The 14422-nt window shown below is 47.6% G+C and overlaps 5 protein-coding genes across 5 annotated transcripts; 4 read left to right on the forward strand and 1 right to left on the reverse strand.

Moving 5' to 3' along the window:
- Positions 1-2043: 2043 nt before the first annotated feature.
- On the forward strand, positions 2044-3591 carry N7525_004633 (glycoside hydrolase family 18 protein; the record flags this gene model as incomplete). The annotated part of the gene is made up of 6 exons (XM_061213093.1): positions 2044-2187; positions 2247-2618; positions 2666-2725; positions 2778-2847; positions 2897-3432; positions 3484-3591. The coding sequence occupies 6 exons, from the start codon at positions 2044-2046 to the stop codon at positions 3589-3591; spliced, it is 1290 nt and encodes a 429-aa protein (XP_061070114.1).
- Positions 3592-5382: 1791 nt separating this feature from the next.
- On the reverse strand, positions 5383-5685 carry N7525_004634 (DNA-binding domain-containing protein; the record flags this gene model as incomplete). Its single annotated transcript, XM_061213094.1, has 1 exon — positions 5383-5685. The coding sequence occupies one exon, from the start codon at positions 5683-5685 to the stop codon at positions 5383-5385; it is 303 nt and encodes a 100-aa protein (XP_061070115.1).
- A 1272-nt stretch (positions 5686-6957) lies between these two features.
- Positions 6958-7500, forward strand: N7525_004635 (ankyrin repeat domain-containing protein; the record flags this gene model as incomplete). Its single annotated transcript, XM_002566544.2, has 1 exon — positions 6958-7500. One exon carries the CDS (start codon positions 6958-6960, stop codon positions 7498-7500), a length of 543 nt encoding a protein of 180 aa, XP_002566590.2.
- Positions 7501-9866: 2366 nt separating this feature from the next.
- Positions 9867-10748, forward strand: N7525_004636 (Hly-III-related protein; the record flags this gene model as incomplete). The annotated part of the gene is made up of 1 exon (XM_061213095.1): positions 9867-10748. The coding sequence occupies one exon, from the start codon at positions 9867-9869 to the stop codon at positions 10746-10748; it is 882 nt and encodes a 293-aa protein (XP_061070116.1).
- Positions 10749-11900: 1152 nt separating this feature from the next.
- On the forward strand, positions 11901-13982 carry N7525_004637 (F-box protein; the record flags this gene model as incomplete). Its single annotated transcript, XM_061213096.1, has 4 exons — positions 11901-11948; positions 12003-12400; positions 12450-13323; positions 13371-13982. The coding sequence occupies 4 exons, from the start codon at positions 11901-11903 to the stop codon at positions 13980-13982; spliced, it is 1932 nt and encodes a 643-aa protein (XP_061070117.1).
- Positions 13983-14422: the final 440 nt, after the last annotated feature.

Genomic DNA, 14422 nt, shown 5'->3' on the forward strand with positions numbered 1-14422 from the left:
ACCAACTATATAAGTTGATAAGAAAACTGAGGAGAAATGGAAACCAGATAAATGTCCGGTGGATCTTAACGAGTGAAGACAATAAACTACGGGGTCTAGCCAAGGAACAGGCCAGAGCCGCGACATAAGAAGATACTATCCCGCAAAAGCAGGTCCCAAGGATGAAGTCAATAACACTCAATATTGCACGGTCCCAAGCAGTTCCTAACAATGACCTGCCAGCGAATATAGGGAGACACGCAAAACGAGTTGATGTAGCACTCCCAGGCAAACACACCCGGTAACTGTATGACCGACTATCGTGGAAAGAAGCGAGCGTGCTGGCTCAACTCCGAACCGGTATGGCAAGACTCAATAGATATCTCTATCGAATCAACGTAGCAGACACGGACCAATATGCGTGTGGACAAGCAAGAGAGACCGTGGAGCACTTCCTATTTCGATGTCAAAAATGGACGGCGTACCGGATGGAACTATTACAATATACCAACACCCACCGAGGAAACATATCCTTCTTCCTAGGAGGAAAGTCGCCTTCCGATGATCAGAAGTGGACGCCGAACTTAGACGCGGTACGGGCCTCAATACGATTCGCCATCGCCACGGGCCGACTCGAGGCCACCTAACCACGCCGACGAATATAAATCACCCCCCTTTCGCCGATCTAACCCGCCAACCACCTCGTGTTACAGACGGTAGACGCGCTTCAACTGCCGAAAATAGGATGTTGAACACTTGGAGAAGCGCCTTCAAGCCAGCCTACTAACAAAATTACTAACCCACGAGGATCCGCTGCGATACGCACATCTGAGATGACATATATTGCAAGGCTTTATGTATGGGCTCTGAGGAGACACAGTACTATATATATTATGACATGTATAGTAGATCAGAGATAGTTGCCCTTTCGGCTTAGCCGCCGGGCGTTAATGAATTGTTTGTTTGTTTGTTTGTAATGCCCTCTTGGAGCTGGTTAAGTATTCTGGGTCGCCAGAGCCACCCAGTGATCGCTTTCATTCGTGTGATTGAAAATTAAGGGCTACAGCGAAAACTCTCGGTTGCTGGTTTGTTTGGGTGCTCAGCGCCCGAGCTATTGAGGGTGGCTAAAGCAGCGGCCTTGGCCGGCTTCGTATATTGTCCGATTAAACAAATTGCTTGGATGAGAATGGATGCGTTGTTCGATCAGTCCAATGTGATAGCTTTAACCATGAGTAATTGATGGGTGTGAAATTGATATGTGGGTAAATGCTCCCATCCCAGCAGGAAAAAGCTAGAGCCAACCACCACGTAAATGATGGCAGGCTCGAACTGAGGAAGTGAAGTGCTTAATCAAGTTCAGGTAATTAATTATCAAACAAAAAGTTTCTAATATTATCTAAAACATATTTCTTTCCGAAGCCGGCCTGACTCTCCTACGTGGTTGACCACCGGTTGCCCTAGCAGTTTAATCAGATCACGCAGGTAGTCCCGATTTGGGATTTCTATAGCCTAACCACGTCCTTTCATTCAAGGTAATTCTAGACATGAGAGTATAGGCGACAAATATAACCAGACCAGACAAACAAGCGATCGCCAAATTTGTTGTCGACATCGCAAACCCTGGAATGAGTTGGTCGATATTCGGAGGGCAACCAAAACCGGTTGACCCCATTTATAAGATTATTCTGGAATGGTCATCATTCAAACCATACCCAGATTGTTATGGCAATGTCGAACAGTGAGGGGTGGGCGTAACAGTTTTAGTGAATCCTATATCAAATGTACATACTGTACCGATTAATGTGTGTAGATGATTGAAATTGACTTCTCGCAGCAATCTCCACCGGAGAAGCCAAGTAAAGCTGCGGTCGATAGAAGTTTCATCAGGGTCACGCCTGAGATCTTATTGAGGGGTTGGTTGCCCTATTGGGGGCCACAATGATCAGTGAGATTGTTCGCCGACTACAGATAATATGTATTTCCCTTCCTCCACGACAGTTCCCTCTTCTCAAAGCTCGTTGGGCCGGATCATCTCATCAGATACAACCTTGCCACTCTCTGGCCATGCATTTTGTCCTCCCTTTTATGTTGAGCCTGGTGTTGCTGGCCAACACTACCTATATTCCCTCCTTGACCAAGGCCAATACGGCTAACATTGCCACTCGTGATGTTAACGGATATCGTTCCGTGGCATACTTTGTGAACTGGGTATGAGTTTGATTCACATATACTCCACTAAATCAAAGTAGCTTACCAAAGTCTATCAGGGCATCTATGCTCGTAACTTCCAACCCCAGGATATCCCCGCCGAGAAACTAACCCATGTTCTCTACGCGTTTGCCAATGTCCAAGCCTCTGGTGAGGTGATCCTGTCGGACCCTTGGTCAGACACTGAGAAGCACTACTCCACTGATTCCTGGGCCGATACCGGCAACAATGTCTATGGCTGTATCAAGCAGCTTTTCCTACTCAAGAAGAAAAACCGCAAACTTAAGGTTCTGCTGTCGATTGGGGGCTGGACATATTCTTCTAGCCTCAGACTGGCCTTTGAGACTGAGGGGGGACGTCAGAAGTTTGCTGACAGTTCCGTCGAGCTTCTGAAGAACTTAGGCTTTGACGGTATTGATGTTGATTTTGAAGTGAGTTTGTTGTCTCCTTCATGGTGTTTGATGCTGACATCAGATAGTATCCTGACAATTACATCGAAGCGGACCAACTTGTTGATACCCTACGCCGTCTTCGTGAGGTATTTTCATGCTTCTTTTATTGATAACTCTGCCAACACTAAACCCTTTCAGGCCTTGGATTCGTACAGCTCAGCTAACGCAGGCGGCTATCATTTTTTGCTTACCACTGCATCCCCTGCTAGTCCGTATCATTCGTTCAAACTTCTTAACAAAGCTAACCTAAATTATAGGCCCTGCCAACTACCTGAAAGAGTATCTTGCCCAGATGGATCAGTACCTGGACTTTTGGAACCTGATGGCCTATGATTACGCCGGAAGCTGGGACAACGTTACCGGCCACGACGCCAACCTTCACGCATCCAACAGCAACCCAGCCAGCACTCCCTTTAATACGGACCAAGCAATCGAATACTACACCTCGCACGGAGTGGCCTCTCACAATATTGTCCTGGGTATGCCTCTGTACGGCCGGTCCTTTACTGACACCAACGGTTATGGCCAACCTTATAACAGTGTTGGTGTTGGTAGCTGGGAGAATGGTGTGTGGGACTACAAGGCTCTGCCTCAGACCGGCTGTACGGTCGCAAATCTGGACCATGAAGCTGCTAGCTACTGCTACAACTCGGAGTCCCGTTTGTTAATCAGCTATGATACCCCTGAGATTGCGCGTAAGAAAGGTGAGTACATCAAGTCCAAGGAGCTTGGCGGTGGTATGTGGTGGGAGCTTAGCGGTGACAAGCAAGGTGATGACAGTTTGATCACTACGGTATGTTTCATATTCCACATTTGATTATCTTACTCACTTTGAACTTTGCAGGTTGTGAATACCCTTGGGGGCACTGGCGCTCTGGACAAGAGCGAGAATCAGTTGAGCTATCCTATTTCCAAATACGACAATTTGAAGGCTAGCTTCTGGTCTTTTTAAACCTTCTCCTGGGTATGATATAAGTCCGCTAGCTCGTGGAGTGGGCCTTTGTAACATTTATACTGTGTGGGCTACCTATCGACGTATTAGAGCTAGTTGTCGAGTACCATGCATAATACATGGTAGAAATTACCAAGTCAATACAAACCGGAAAATCAATGGGCCGTCATGATAACGGTACCATACAAAAACACATACATTGCTTAATCAGCTATGTCCGCAAAGATTGGGAAAAGAGCGGATTTTGTCAATTTAGTTAGTTAGAGAATTTTACATACTCGGCCCTTCGCTTTCGCCCCTAACCCCTTCGGGGTTTGGGGCCGCACCACACTAATGATAATTTCATACTGATCATATTTTTTGAAGAGCCATATAATAAAACCTTCAATTTGAAGCTATTCACCTATAGTATCTATGATAAATTTATATTGTACAGGTTCCTCAGCTTCCGCTTTACCCCCCCCCGGATATTGATCTCATCTTCTTCATGCTGTTGTATAGAGAGAGCAGCCCTAGCAGTTGCAGTTGCTATATACTGTTTTCGAGCCTGGTGAATTATTCGGCGCCTTTCATCCTCATCCCTTGTTTTTATATGCCTTTTTGAATCATAAACAGATTGAGCGCCACCCATATTAACCTGTCGCTTCGATTTTTTAGCTTCCCGGCGATTTTTGTAGTCCAAAATTTTGACATTGTCACTGGCGTACTGAGCGCCCGCTTCCGCCAGGGTAAGACCACCATGTAAAATAGGGTCTAATTGACGCCACATCTTTGATGAAAATGACTCAATTTTAGGCCCTTTTGTTTTGAATTTAACGATTCGCGACCGGAGCTTTTCCACAGTTTTAATTGGCGAACTATGTACTGAGCTTGACTGGGGAGGAGGGTCATCGCCGTCGAAGATTTGAAGAACTGGATCAGTTGGAAGCTCTGGTTCCCACCCCATTTTTATAAGGCCTTTTTCGGAATTAATAGGGTAGATTCCACATTCAACGAAGCCATGCCGTATTGTACGGCTTTTAAATGCTAAAAGCCGTATTTGGTGGATATCAGCGAAGAAATCGGACTTCAATTTGACCGATCCACCCCATTGAACCGCCGTATTATTATTCTTTCGAAAATAGTGTTTTAACACCTGGAAAGGAACATCATCAAGCGGTTGGCATATATGCGTCGTATGGGGTATAAAACAATATGGAATTATTGAATTATCCCTACAAAATTCAATGAATTCATATGTCAAATGAGACTTATGGTTATCCATTAAAAGTATACGGAATTCACCCTTTGCAACTCGAGTTTTTGTTAAAGCTTCAAAAGATTGTAACCATTCAAAAGCAGTAATATCATTGATCCAACCATTAGGAGTAGGCACTACCCAGTAGTCGTCCGGAAGCTTGGTTTCGCGATACCAATTTTCCATATGAACCATAGCCTTCACTAAAAACCACGGTGGCATAACCCAACCATCGGCGGAAATGCATTCAATAGCAGTAAGGGATTCAGTAGGGCCCCCGGTACTAATATTGGCATATTTTCCACGGGTAGAGACGACCTTTTGCTGCCTCCCTTCGCCAATACGAAAGCCGCTCTCGTCAAAGTTGTATAGGTTTTTTGGGTGGATTTTATATTGCTGAAGGGTAGTAGCAAGTCGATCGTACCAGGCATTTAAATGCCCAGGTGTAACTGCTTCCATCCGATCTTTTTCCATTGGTTTTTGCTTAATATAGAGGCAGTTGTCGGGGAGGCGCTTGATAAACCGGTATACCCAGTTATAACCAAGTTCCCGCTCTATACCATGCCGCGAAGTATTTGGACGGCGCAGTCACGAATCATCTCGGCAGTTGGCGGTGAATTGGCAGCATTCAAAGTATGAATCCAATGAATTAATGCCTGTTCTTGCTCTGGCTCTAGTGCTTTACTAGGGCCAGTACGGCACTTTGGAGATTTACGACCCTGCACCCGGCCGCGAAGCAATTGGTACGGAACGTCAAATTCCCGCGCCAATTTGGCGATTTTTGGCTTCTCCATTTTAGCATATGCTTGCAAGGCAATTTCAATGCGATCTTCCAGATCTTGGGTATTTTTAGGCATATTTGGTGGTGTAGGAATTTTTTGAAATTGGTGGGTTGGTTAAAATTATAATTAGTGTGAAATTATGATTAGTGTGGTGCGGCCCAACAACCCGTTTGGGTTGTTGGGCCAAGCATTTGGGCCGAGTATGTCAATTTGCATACATTGTTCGTACACGTCAATTTCTATCACTAGTCAAACGCTCGCCTTGCATTGACTACAAAATTTCATTGGTGCATGAAACGCCAATATGGCAGACGTTGTAGTTGGCTGGTGCTATCTTGCTTAGTTGTTGATAGCAGAGATTTTTAACAGCTCCTAATTGTCAAGTGTGCGATTGAGTCGAAAGCTGCAAGTAACGATACCGTGTTGTAGTTCAAAGGATGAGTTAGATACCAGGTCACGTGATGTATGTAGAACTAGATCTCGCCATATTGCTATTTTGTGTACCCTGCGGGTACCCGCCAACCCGCCAAGAACCTATGAGTCCGTATATTACGAAATAACAGTTGTAATACAGACTGTAACTCATATAATGATATTTAATACGGTATATATTACCTGTATTTCAATTTCTTGGCCGGATTTGGGTCAAGGGTTGAAACCCAAGCCGCGATTTTGGCGAGGTCTATGGCTTCGAGCTTCTGGAATGTTGATCCTGCAAACAAGGCAAACAAAAGAATTACTTCAGAGAGGGAGTCTTGGCGCTATGTTGCGAAGAGAAGTCTAGATGCCGATAGAGGAGAGCTTTAGCAGGGGCGATGGTCGATCGCCGAGGGTGGACCATGTACATGGCTTGGCCAAGTGAAAATTTCAGGAAATTAAAACTTGCCCAGCAATAGATGCGGCCCTGGCCCTTAGCGCATCTAATTAGACTTGCGACAGTATTCTTTGACCTGCATCTTGACTAGCTTTTAGAACTTCACAAATCCTAGCAGCCAGCAACGAAGCACAAACACTGATGACAAAAACGAGGGTATGGGTTTCAACAGGCCTCAATTAGTTTAGGCACCTGTGTCCTTCGTTTCTGCTACTAACCAGACTCGCAAGTGACCGGACAAGCCAGGATGACTATAAATACCTCGACCCCCTACGCCTTTGCTTCATATGACAGTTTTCTACCACCCAATAATCGAGCAGGCCTTGCATTTGAGGCGACCTGATAACTTCTTCCTCTCTATTCAAGAACACTTTTATACAATTTTGCGAGCACCCCATCGATCCTTGAACAAGTCCGCTTGAGTTCCCCTTTACATATTCTCAAGCTCTATCCCTCTAATCCCGATTGCCACGATGGGTATAAAGCCCACCCCTGGCTGTTCAGACACTGGTCCCGAGTTTGACCGTCTGAAAACCATCAAGGCTATTTCCCTAAATGCAGGACTTGTGGCGTTTGTCGAAAAAGCTCATTCGTCGCTTCAGTCAGGAGGACGTTTTAAGAAACGGGATTGCTACAAAAGATCTCTCTTTCATTACGCTGCTATGGGGAACTGTACAAACCTCCTCCTATATCTCCTGCAAAGCAAGCCAAATGTTGATTCTCGTGATCAGTGGGGCCGGACACCCCTCTCCTGGGCTGCTGAGTACGGCTCATTGGATGTTGCGAAAATTCTACTAGAGCAAGGGGCAAACGTCAATGCATTGGATTATGAGGGCGGCTCACCGTTGACATGGCTGGTACACGCCGGCAACCCTGAAATGACAAACCTAGCGGCTACTGAGGCTTACCTAAGAGAGAGGGGCGCGAAAGAAGTCAAATTGAGAGGCATCAAGTGGGCCTGGGTTGGGGTTTTGAGTTATTCTCGTTTACTCCGATACATTCGCCCGCGTATCTAAGGCCCCCGATGACATGGAGAAAGCTAATTCTATACTACTATACCAATATGTACTGTATATTAGATGAACGTCATAATTGGGGCAGCTGGAAAGCACTGCAGCGAGAGGTTGGGCCATCTGATTTCACAGACACTTTTGTTTTCTTTCTTTCGCGTGGATTAAATCTTCTTGGAGTAGAAATGAAAACAAGCAAGTTGATTTGAGCACAATTAATATGGGGACATATTTCATTAGTAAAAACCCTAGTCTTGCCTGGCGATCCAAGACTGTAGGCTAGGGGATACACGTAATCGTTTCCACTTTAACCCGTAAAGAGGCTGGTATATTCGACCCCGAACTGTCTACTAGAAGGCTTTGAGTTCATGATTTTTGCACTGACCATATTCTTGAGCATATCAAGTAGCACTAGGTCTTGGAAACTTTGTTCAGTATGACAAAGGCCCTGGGCGATGCTTGGAAGCAGGACAAGACGACATATTGATTGTCTATTCTATCGAGGCTGCAAACGGTGGACCCGTGAATTACTGCATCAGGTTAGTTTTGCCTTGTTGGGTTCAGCGGCCCAATACGCCGTCACGTAACCTTCCGACATAAAAGACCCGGTTCGGAAGATACAACGGTCTAGAACTAGACACCTAGGCTAGCTAGCAGCCTGGAAGGTTCGATTCAAACTGAGCAAATATCGACAGACGTCTTTGAAAGGCATTCTGTCAACTATCCCGCTCTGCATCTCGCAGTTGCGTTACTACATACCTATAGGCGAGTACTTTCTGGGAGTCAGTTCGGGGTCAATTCAATACGGCGGTACATACCAACCGCTATTGCCTCTCATTTCAAAAATAGAACAAGGCTCTTGCGAACCTTGATCATATGACATGATCAAAATGCATCGTGACATAAAATACCAGAAGACTGCCTTTAATATTTCATGATTGAGTCGCAGTTGCTTAATTGTAAACGGCCCTCGGTTCCTTTCATGGCCAAATTTAGGAGCGAGGCTCGACATCAAGCCACTATTTCCTACCCTCCGCCATCGCTTGTCCTGCATAGGCCATATCACACCAGTCGCCTGGTAGAATTTTATATGCATCATCAATTGCCTTCGACTCCTCCGCTTCATCGTCTGTGTCCCAATAAGTCTCACTTTCGATCTGCCAATCCTCCTCACTTGATGAATTCCAATCTTCATTAGATACATAGTGAGTCTAATTTGTTGGAATGTTCCAGGTCCGACCCATTTAGCACGTCTCTGCTGACCGAGACCGAGAGCATTCTGGGCAAAGCACTTCGTAGTGTCGACATGTCAAAGATCGCCTTAGTCTGACTTCTGCGCAACAGCGAAAGCTCTCGGTTACTGGTTCCCTTAGGTGCTCAGCCCCCTAGATATTGAGGGTGGCTAAAGCGGCGGCTTTGGCCGGCTTCGTATATTGTCCAATTGAACGAACTGCTTAGACCAGAATAAATACATGGTTCTATCAGTTGAATTTGATGGCTTTAACCATGAGTAATTGATGGGCATGAAATTTATAGGTGGGTAAATACTCCCATCCCAGCAGGAAAAGCTAGAGCCAACCACCTCGTAAATGATGGCAGGCTCGAGCTGTGGAAGTGAAGTGCTTAACCAAGTTCGGGTAATCAATTATCAAATAAAAATATTTATAATATCAGCTGAAACATGTGTCTTTCCGAAGCCGGCCTGACCTCCGAGGTGTTGAGGAACAACCGCTCCAAATTTGTGGTGGAACCGTTTACCACCTGAATTTAACCACCCTCTCTAAACACCCTCTCTAAACACCCTCTCTAAACACCCTCTCTAAACACCCTCTCTAAACACCCTCTCTAAACACCCTCTCTAAACACCCTCTCTAAACACCCTCTCTAAACACCCTCTCTAAACACCCTCTCTAAACACCCTCTCTAAACACCCTCTCTAAACACCCTCTCTAAACACCCTCTCTAAACACCCTCTCTAAACACCCTCTCTAAACACCCTCTCTAAACACCCTCTCTAAACACCCTCTCTAAACACCCTCTCTAAACACCCTCTCTAAACACCCTCTCTAAACACCCTCTCTAAACACCCTCTCTAAACACCCTCTCTAAACACCCTCTCTAAACACCCTCTCTAAACACCCTCTCTAAACACCCTCTCCTCTCTAAATCACCTGCCATGTTGGTTGGCATCAATGAAACTACCCTCTCCTTGTTGACAGTTGTAGTTTGACAGAATTCGTGGATTGGATTCCGACAGTGGACACACACTTTTGTTCAATTCCACCAAGTGAATGTGACTAGCCGCTTACATTCTCCATTCCTGCTTCTCATCTAAATAGCCCGCCTACCCCATGGTAATATCTGGAATTAAGATGGTTGCCTTTCAGCGTCAGCCATCTCGACCTCCTACTGTGTGGTGTGACGGAACGCCCGATTGGACCACTTCCAAGAGACCAACCCATTCATCTGCACCGTCTTCCAGGTCCCAGTCCGACCCAGCGGTAACCCCTTCTGCCCAACCGATCAACGACCCAAGTGCAATGGCTGGTCCTCAAGCTCACACTCTGCGCGACTGTACAATCCTCGCTATAATCAGCATCTTCGGTCTTTCGTATTTTTACCTCTTTGTGATTCATTTCTTACTCTTCCACTTCCCATCATCTCCGGGAGGGATTCTGGACTCACTGTCGTTGCTCGTCTATTGTGCAGGCGTCATCCTCTGGTGCTTGTCCAGTCTGGTATATCGTATCCTATACGCATCCCACGGCAGTGATGCGGCAGAGTGGCAAAAGCTGGAGCTTGGAGGCGTTTTGGTCCTGATCTGGACGACTACTATTCCTTCCGTGGTGTTGCTGTTCCGTGCCCAGCCTTCCCTCCAGCTCGGATACCTAGCGGCCTTCACCGTCGTTGCTGTTAGGACTCTGGTGGATTTCCTAGTCTGGGATCCCAGTATCTGTGCAGCGCGGTACCGTTTCCCGTACAGTTGTGTCTCGTTGGGCTTACTTTCGCTGATACCAACCATTCATGCCTTGACCGGGACATTTCAAATCCCCCCACTATTGGCGGTACATTTTGGTCGAGTCGCCATCTGGAATTCTTTTGGAGGTGTCTTTTATCTACTTCGGCCATTGGAGAGGATGGGCGTGGTGAATGGTTGGCGGCCCAGTCTCTATGTGGTGCACTTGGTCCTGGCCTACAGCGCTGTCACTTATTCGAGGGTTATCCTGCATACGGTGCTTGAGTATGCAGCGTAGACTCTATTCATATCCGGGGAGGTGGCACAGACTTCGAAGCAGGACGATACTCGCATACTTGGAGGCCGGGATGAAATGCCTGCTCGTTTATGAAAGGAGGATAGTTGGTGTTTACTTCTTATGGGCCTAGTTAGTGTATATATATTTAACACAACCATGGCATTGAATACAGAATATCCCAGATCAGTAGATTAACCCTTGATTTATTTGTCAAGTTTCGTAATGCAGGGGGTGGTTACTAGCACTCTGGCGGGAGTATTCTTATCGCTCGCTCTTATTTGGCAATGATGAATGCATCTTGCGCGAAGAGACGTGAGCTGTTTTGCCAAGCCAACCGACCGCCTTCGCCAAATATAGATAGTCTACCACCGGGCGCCCTTAGTCCCCCGTTAAAATATTGTGCAATCTCAGTGCGCCTTCGAGGTCTACCCTTTTTTTCTGAAAGCAAACGGCCTAACGTCCGAAGATCTTCCCAAGGCTGAACGTCTCGGACCCCAGGTCTCGCAGGACCATACTACTGCAGCCCATTTTGTAGGATTTTGCCATTTGGTTAACTCGAATTCAAATATGTTTATGTTTTACAGTTGAACAGCGCTCCTTAACAACTGTAACCGTTTCAACCGCGACCTTGGCTGTGCATGCACGCTTACCTGTTGCCCCACATGAACCGTGGGGCCCTGTTTGTTTGGCCTGTTCAGGCCAAAGGTTGTTTGGTTGAACGTTTTTATAATTTTGAATTTGACAACGGTTGTCCCCAATTTATCGTCTTATTCCACACACTACAATACCGGTGAGGACACCATGGCTACACTGTGGTCACTGCGTCTTGATGCCGCTCATGCCGAACATCCCACCAAGCTAGGAACGAAACATATCATGAGATGCGCTTTACAACAGATTGTGCCTTGTGGTCAAGAGAGGTTACCAAATAAGGCACTGAGCCTGGTTATTAAGGACCGGATGGGCTAGCTTGTCTTCCAGCGCGATGTGCGACATGTCTTCCGCGGATACCAACGAAATATATTTTCTTTGTTTAAGTGTCTGGGGTTAATTTGACCAGGCGCTCCAAGTCTCGGCAAACCCCTGCTTCTTAAGTCGCTCATTGTCCTGAATGCATTGATGCAGTGAACAGATGTCACCTCTCCCAGTACAATGCTGGAGACGTTACCGTGTGAGATTCTGATGCTGATCGCGGACTGGGTAAGTCCTGGCGTGTTTGGTTTGTTTGATTCACGTCCTCTGACCGCCTGCCAGCTGCCACCCGCCCACCTGCGCGCTCTCAGCCGAGTCTCGTCAAGATTATATTCAGTTTTGGTTCCTCACATCTACCGTACCATTGCATTCCACGCAGCAAGTGAGTGGGCGCTGAACGTTTTGGATGTCGACTCCTTCTTTCTCCACCTCGGTCAATCCCGGTCCGTGGGCTATCTTCAGCACGTGAGGAACCTGCGAATCCAGGCTCCATTCCATCTTGTCCGGTTTAATCGATGTGCATATTACAACATCTTTCGCGCGGCGGGGCTGCCAGAGTCTCCGTCCATATTAGGAGCTTCGGACGAGGCGACGGCACATCAGCAGTTTTTGGACGATGTGAAGGATCAATTGCAGCTGATATTCACCCACTTGAAGCCGAATAGCCTGAGCACTTTCGAGTCCGTATGCGCTGGTGCCCATTCTCCGGATCTGACTGACCAGCAATAGATGGCGGCTTGGGACATGTGTCCCGATGGGAGTTCTCGATCAGGGAGGCTATCTCAGCCGGTATCAACAGCGCCTCGCCCGTCTCTCACTCGTCACCGACGGTACCTGTCCTCAGACATGGCACCGTCTGGAAGGGCTGTCCGAACTATCGAGTCTGACGGCCTTCGAGTGGGAAGGAATCCAGCATCAGACCGAGGTTGATTTGCTGCGACAGTGCATCAGTCACAATTGGAGCCATCTCGACCACCTATCCATCGGCTTTGTCTATTCCGCTTCCGCCCGTGCTCTGTGCTGGGAGAGTCTTGGACTGCAAGGGCTGGAGCTCGGGGTCGGGGATATAGGAGTCGAGAAGCCGACAGCTGTTCCGACCTTGTCCTCCCTAGCACTGTCAAGGGTGACCCTTCCCCCAAATCTCTCATCAGAGAACAGTTCGATATTTTGTTCCCTGCGAGCGCTTACCCTCCGGGACTGCCCGAATCAGCTGCGTCTCTTGCAGTTGCTGTCGCGGTCACAAAATCCACTGCAACTGGAGCATTTTGAAACTTCTCTGGATCTCCTGCTGCACGAACCGGGTGACGGGTGTAGCCTATCTGCGGTTGTGCGGTTCCTGCGTTCGTTTCGTGGGCTGCAGCATCTGCATCTGCGGTTGTCCAATTTTCCGGCGTCAGAGTCCCGCATCCAGGACGCCATAAAACACCACCAAACCACGTTGAAAAGCCTTGTCTACCATGAGCGCCAACTCGCCCCCATCGGCGAGGATGGCTTGTTTGAGGACGATCGGGATGTGTCGCCCGTGTGGATTGCAAATTTGTCAACCATTGTGGACCTAGGCCAGGTGACTGCTTTGGCACTGTGTGCAAGACCATCTGCCGCTGTAAGTCTTTGTCAGCCCAGCGAACGTGTGCATGCTAATCAAGACAGCGGCGGTGCCTTCGACCCACGGCAAAGCATTCCCAGCTTCGGCTTTTACATTTGCGGTTCAGCGGTCCCGAGCGAATCCATCGAGATGTCCAACGAGAGATTATCACCTTCCTCCATGAGACACGCAAACCGTATTCACAGGACCCTCGTTCGCGCAGGGGTCCCGTGGACGAGGATACCTCTAGTGATAATAATGACTACGATCGTATTCTCAACGCGTACTACGATAGGTCGCCCCTCGAGTGTATGGATTTTCAGGAGGCAGTGCTCGAGTCATCCGCAGCAATAGCAGAGGCCGAGGATTTTGTGTCATTTGCCGAATGGGCATTTGGCCCCGGTGGACTGCCGGCTCTACAGGTCCTTGCGTTCGGCGACTTCTCCCACGGTGATCGGTACAGGAGGCAGCAGTTTTTGATGCGTCGTGCCTGTCCTGCATGGGATAGTGACGGCAAGGGACTCGCCGGCCTCACGTGCGACGATACGACGCGGCTACCTTTCCGTCCGGCAGATATGGCTGACCCTTCGATTTGGGATGAGGTTTCGGTGGACGGAGCTCGGTTTCTGTCTGCATGTCCAGGAGGCGGATTGATGGAGTCACCGTATGAGCCGTAGGCCTGCTTGTCCGGCCTTGGGTCTTCGCGCTGTTCTTCGCGGCAGCCTGCCTCGCGATGCAAATATTACAAATACCTAAGTTGGGTAAATAGCTCACCCAAATATCATTATTATCTCTTACTGGCTTTGACACCTTATCTTTGAGGTCGAAGCGTGATTGTGTAGCCTGCCGTAAGCGCCAAGCCAAGCATAAACATATTAGGTGCATCTAGACAATTTTCCAAGCAGATCCAACAATGATTTTTGATTGGTAATTTTGCAGTCACCAGGTCGACCCTTTTTTCCATTTACTATTACATTATTCATGGCTTTGTCTCTAACCCGTACAATTGGGCTGGTCCAACGAAATGTTTACCGGCGCGCGCCCGCAGTTTCTTGCCGGCCCTCAGTTAGATGAGCACGGCCAGGTGTAACCGGCAGTTCAAACAGCTTTGCCCTCA

This window comes from Penicillium rubens (assembly GCF_028828025.1).
Source record: "Penicillium rubens strain IBT 27055 chromosome Unknown utg000002l_segment0_segment0, whole genome shotgun sequence".
NCBI lineage: Eukaryota > Fungi > Ascomycota > Eurotiomycetes > Eurotiales > Aspergillaceae > Penicillium > Penicillium rubens.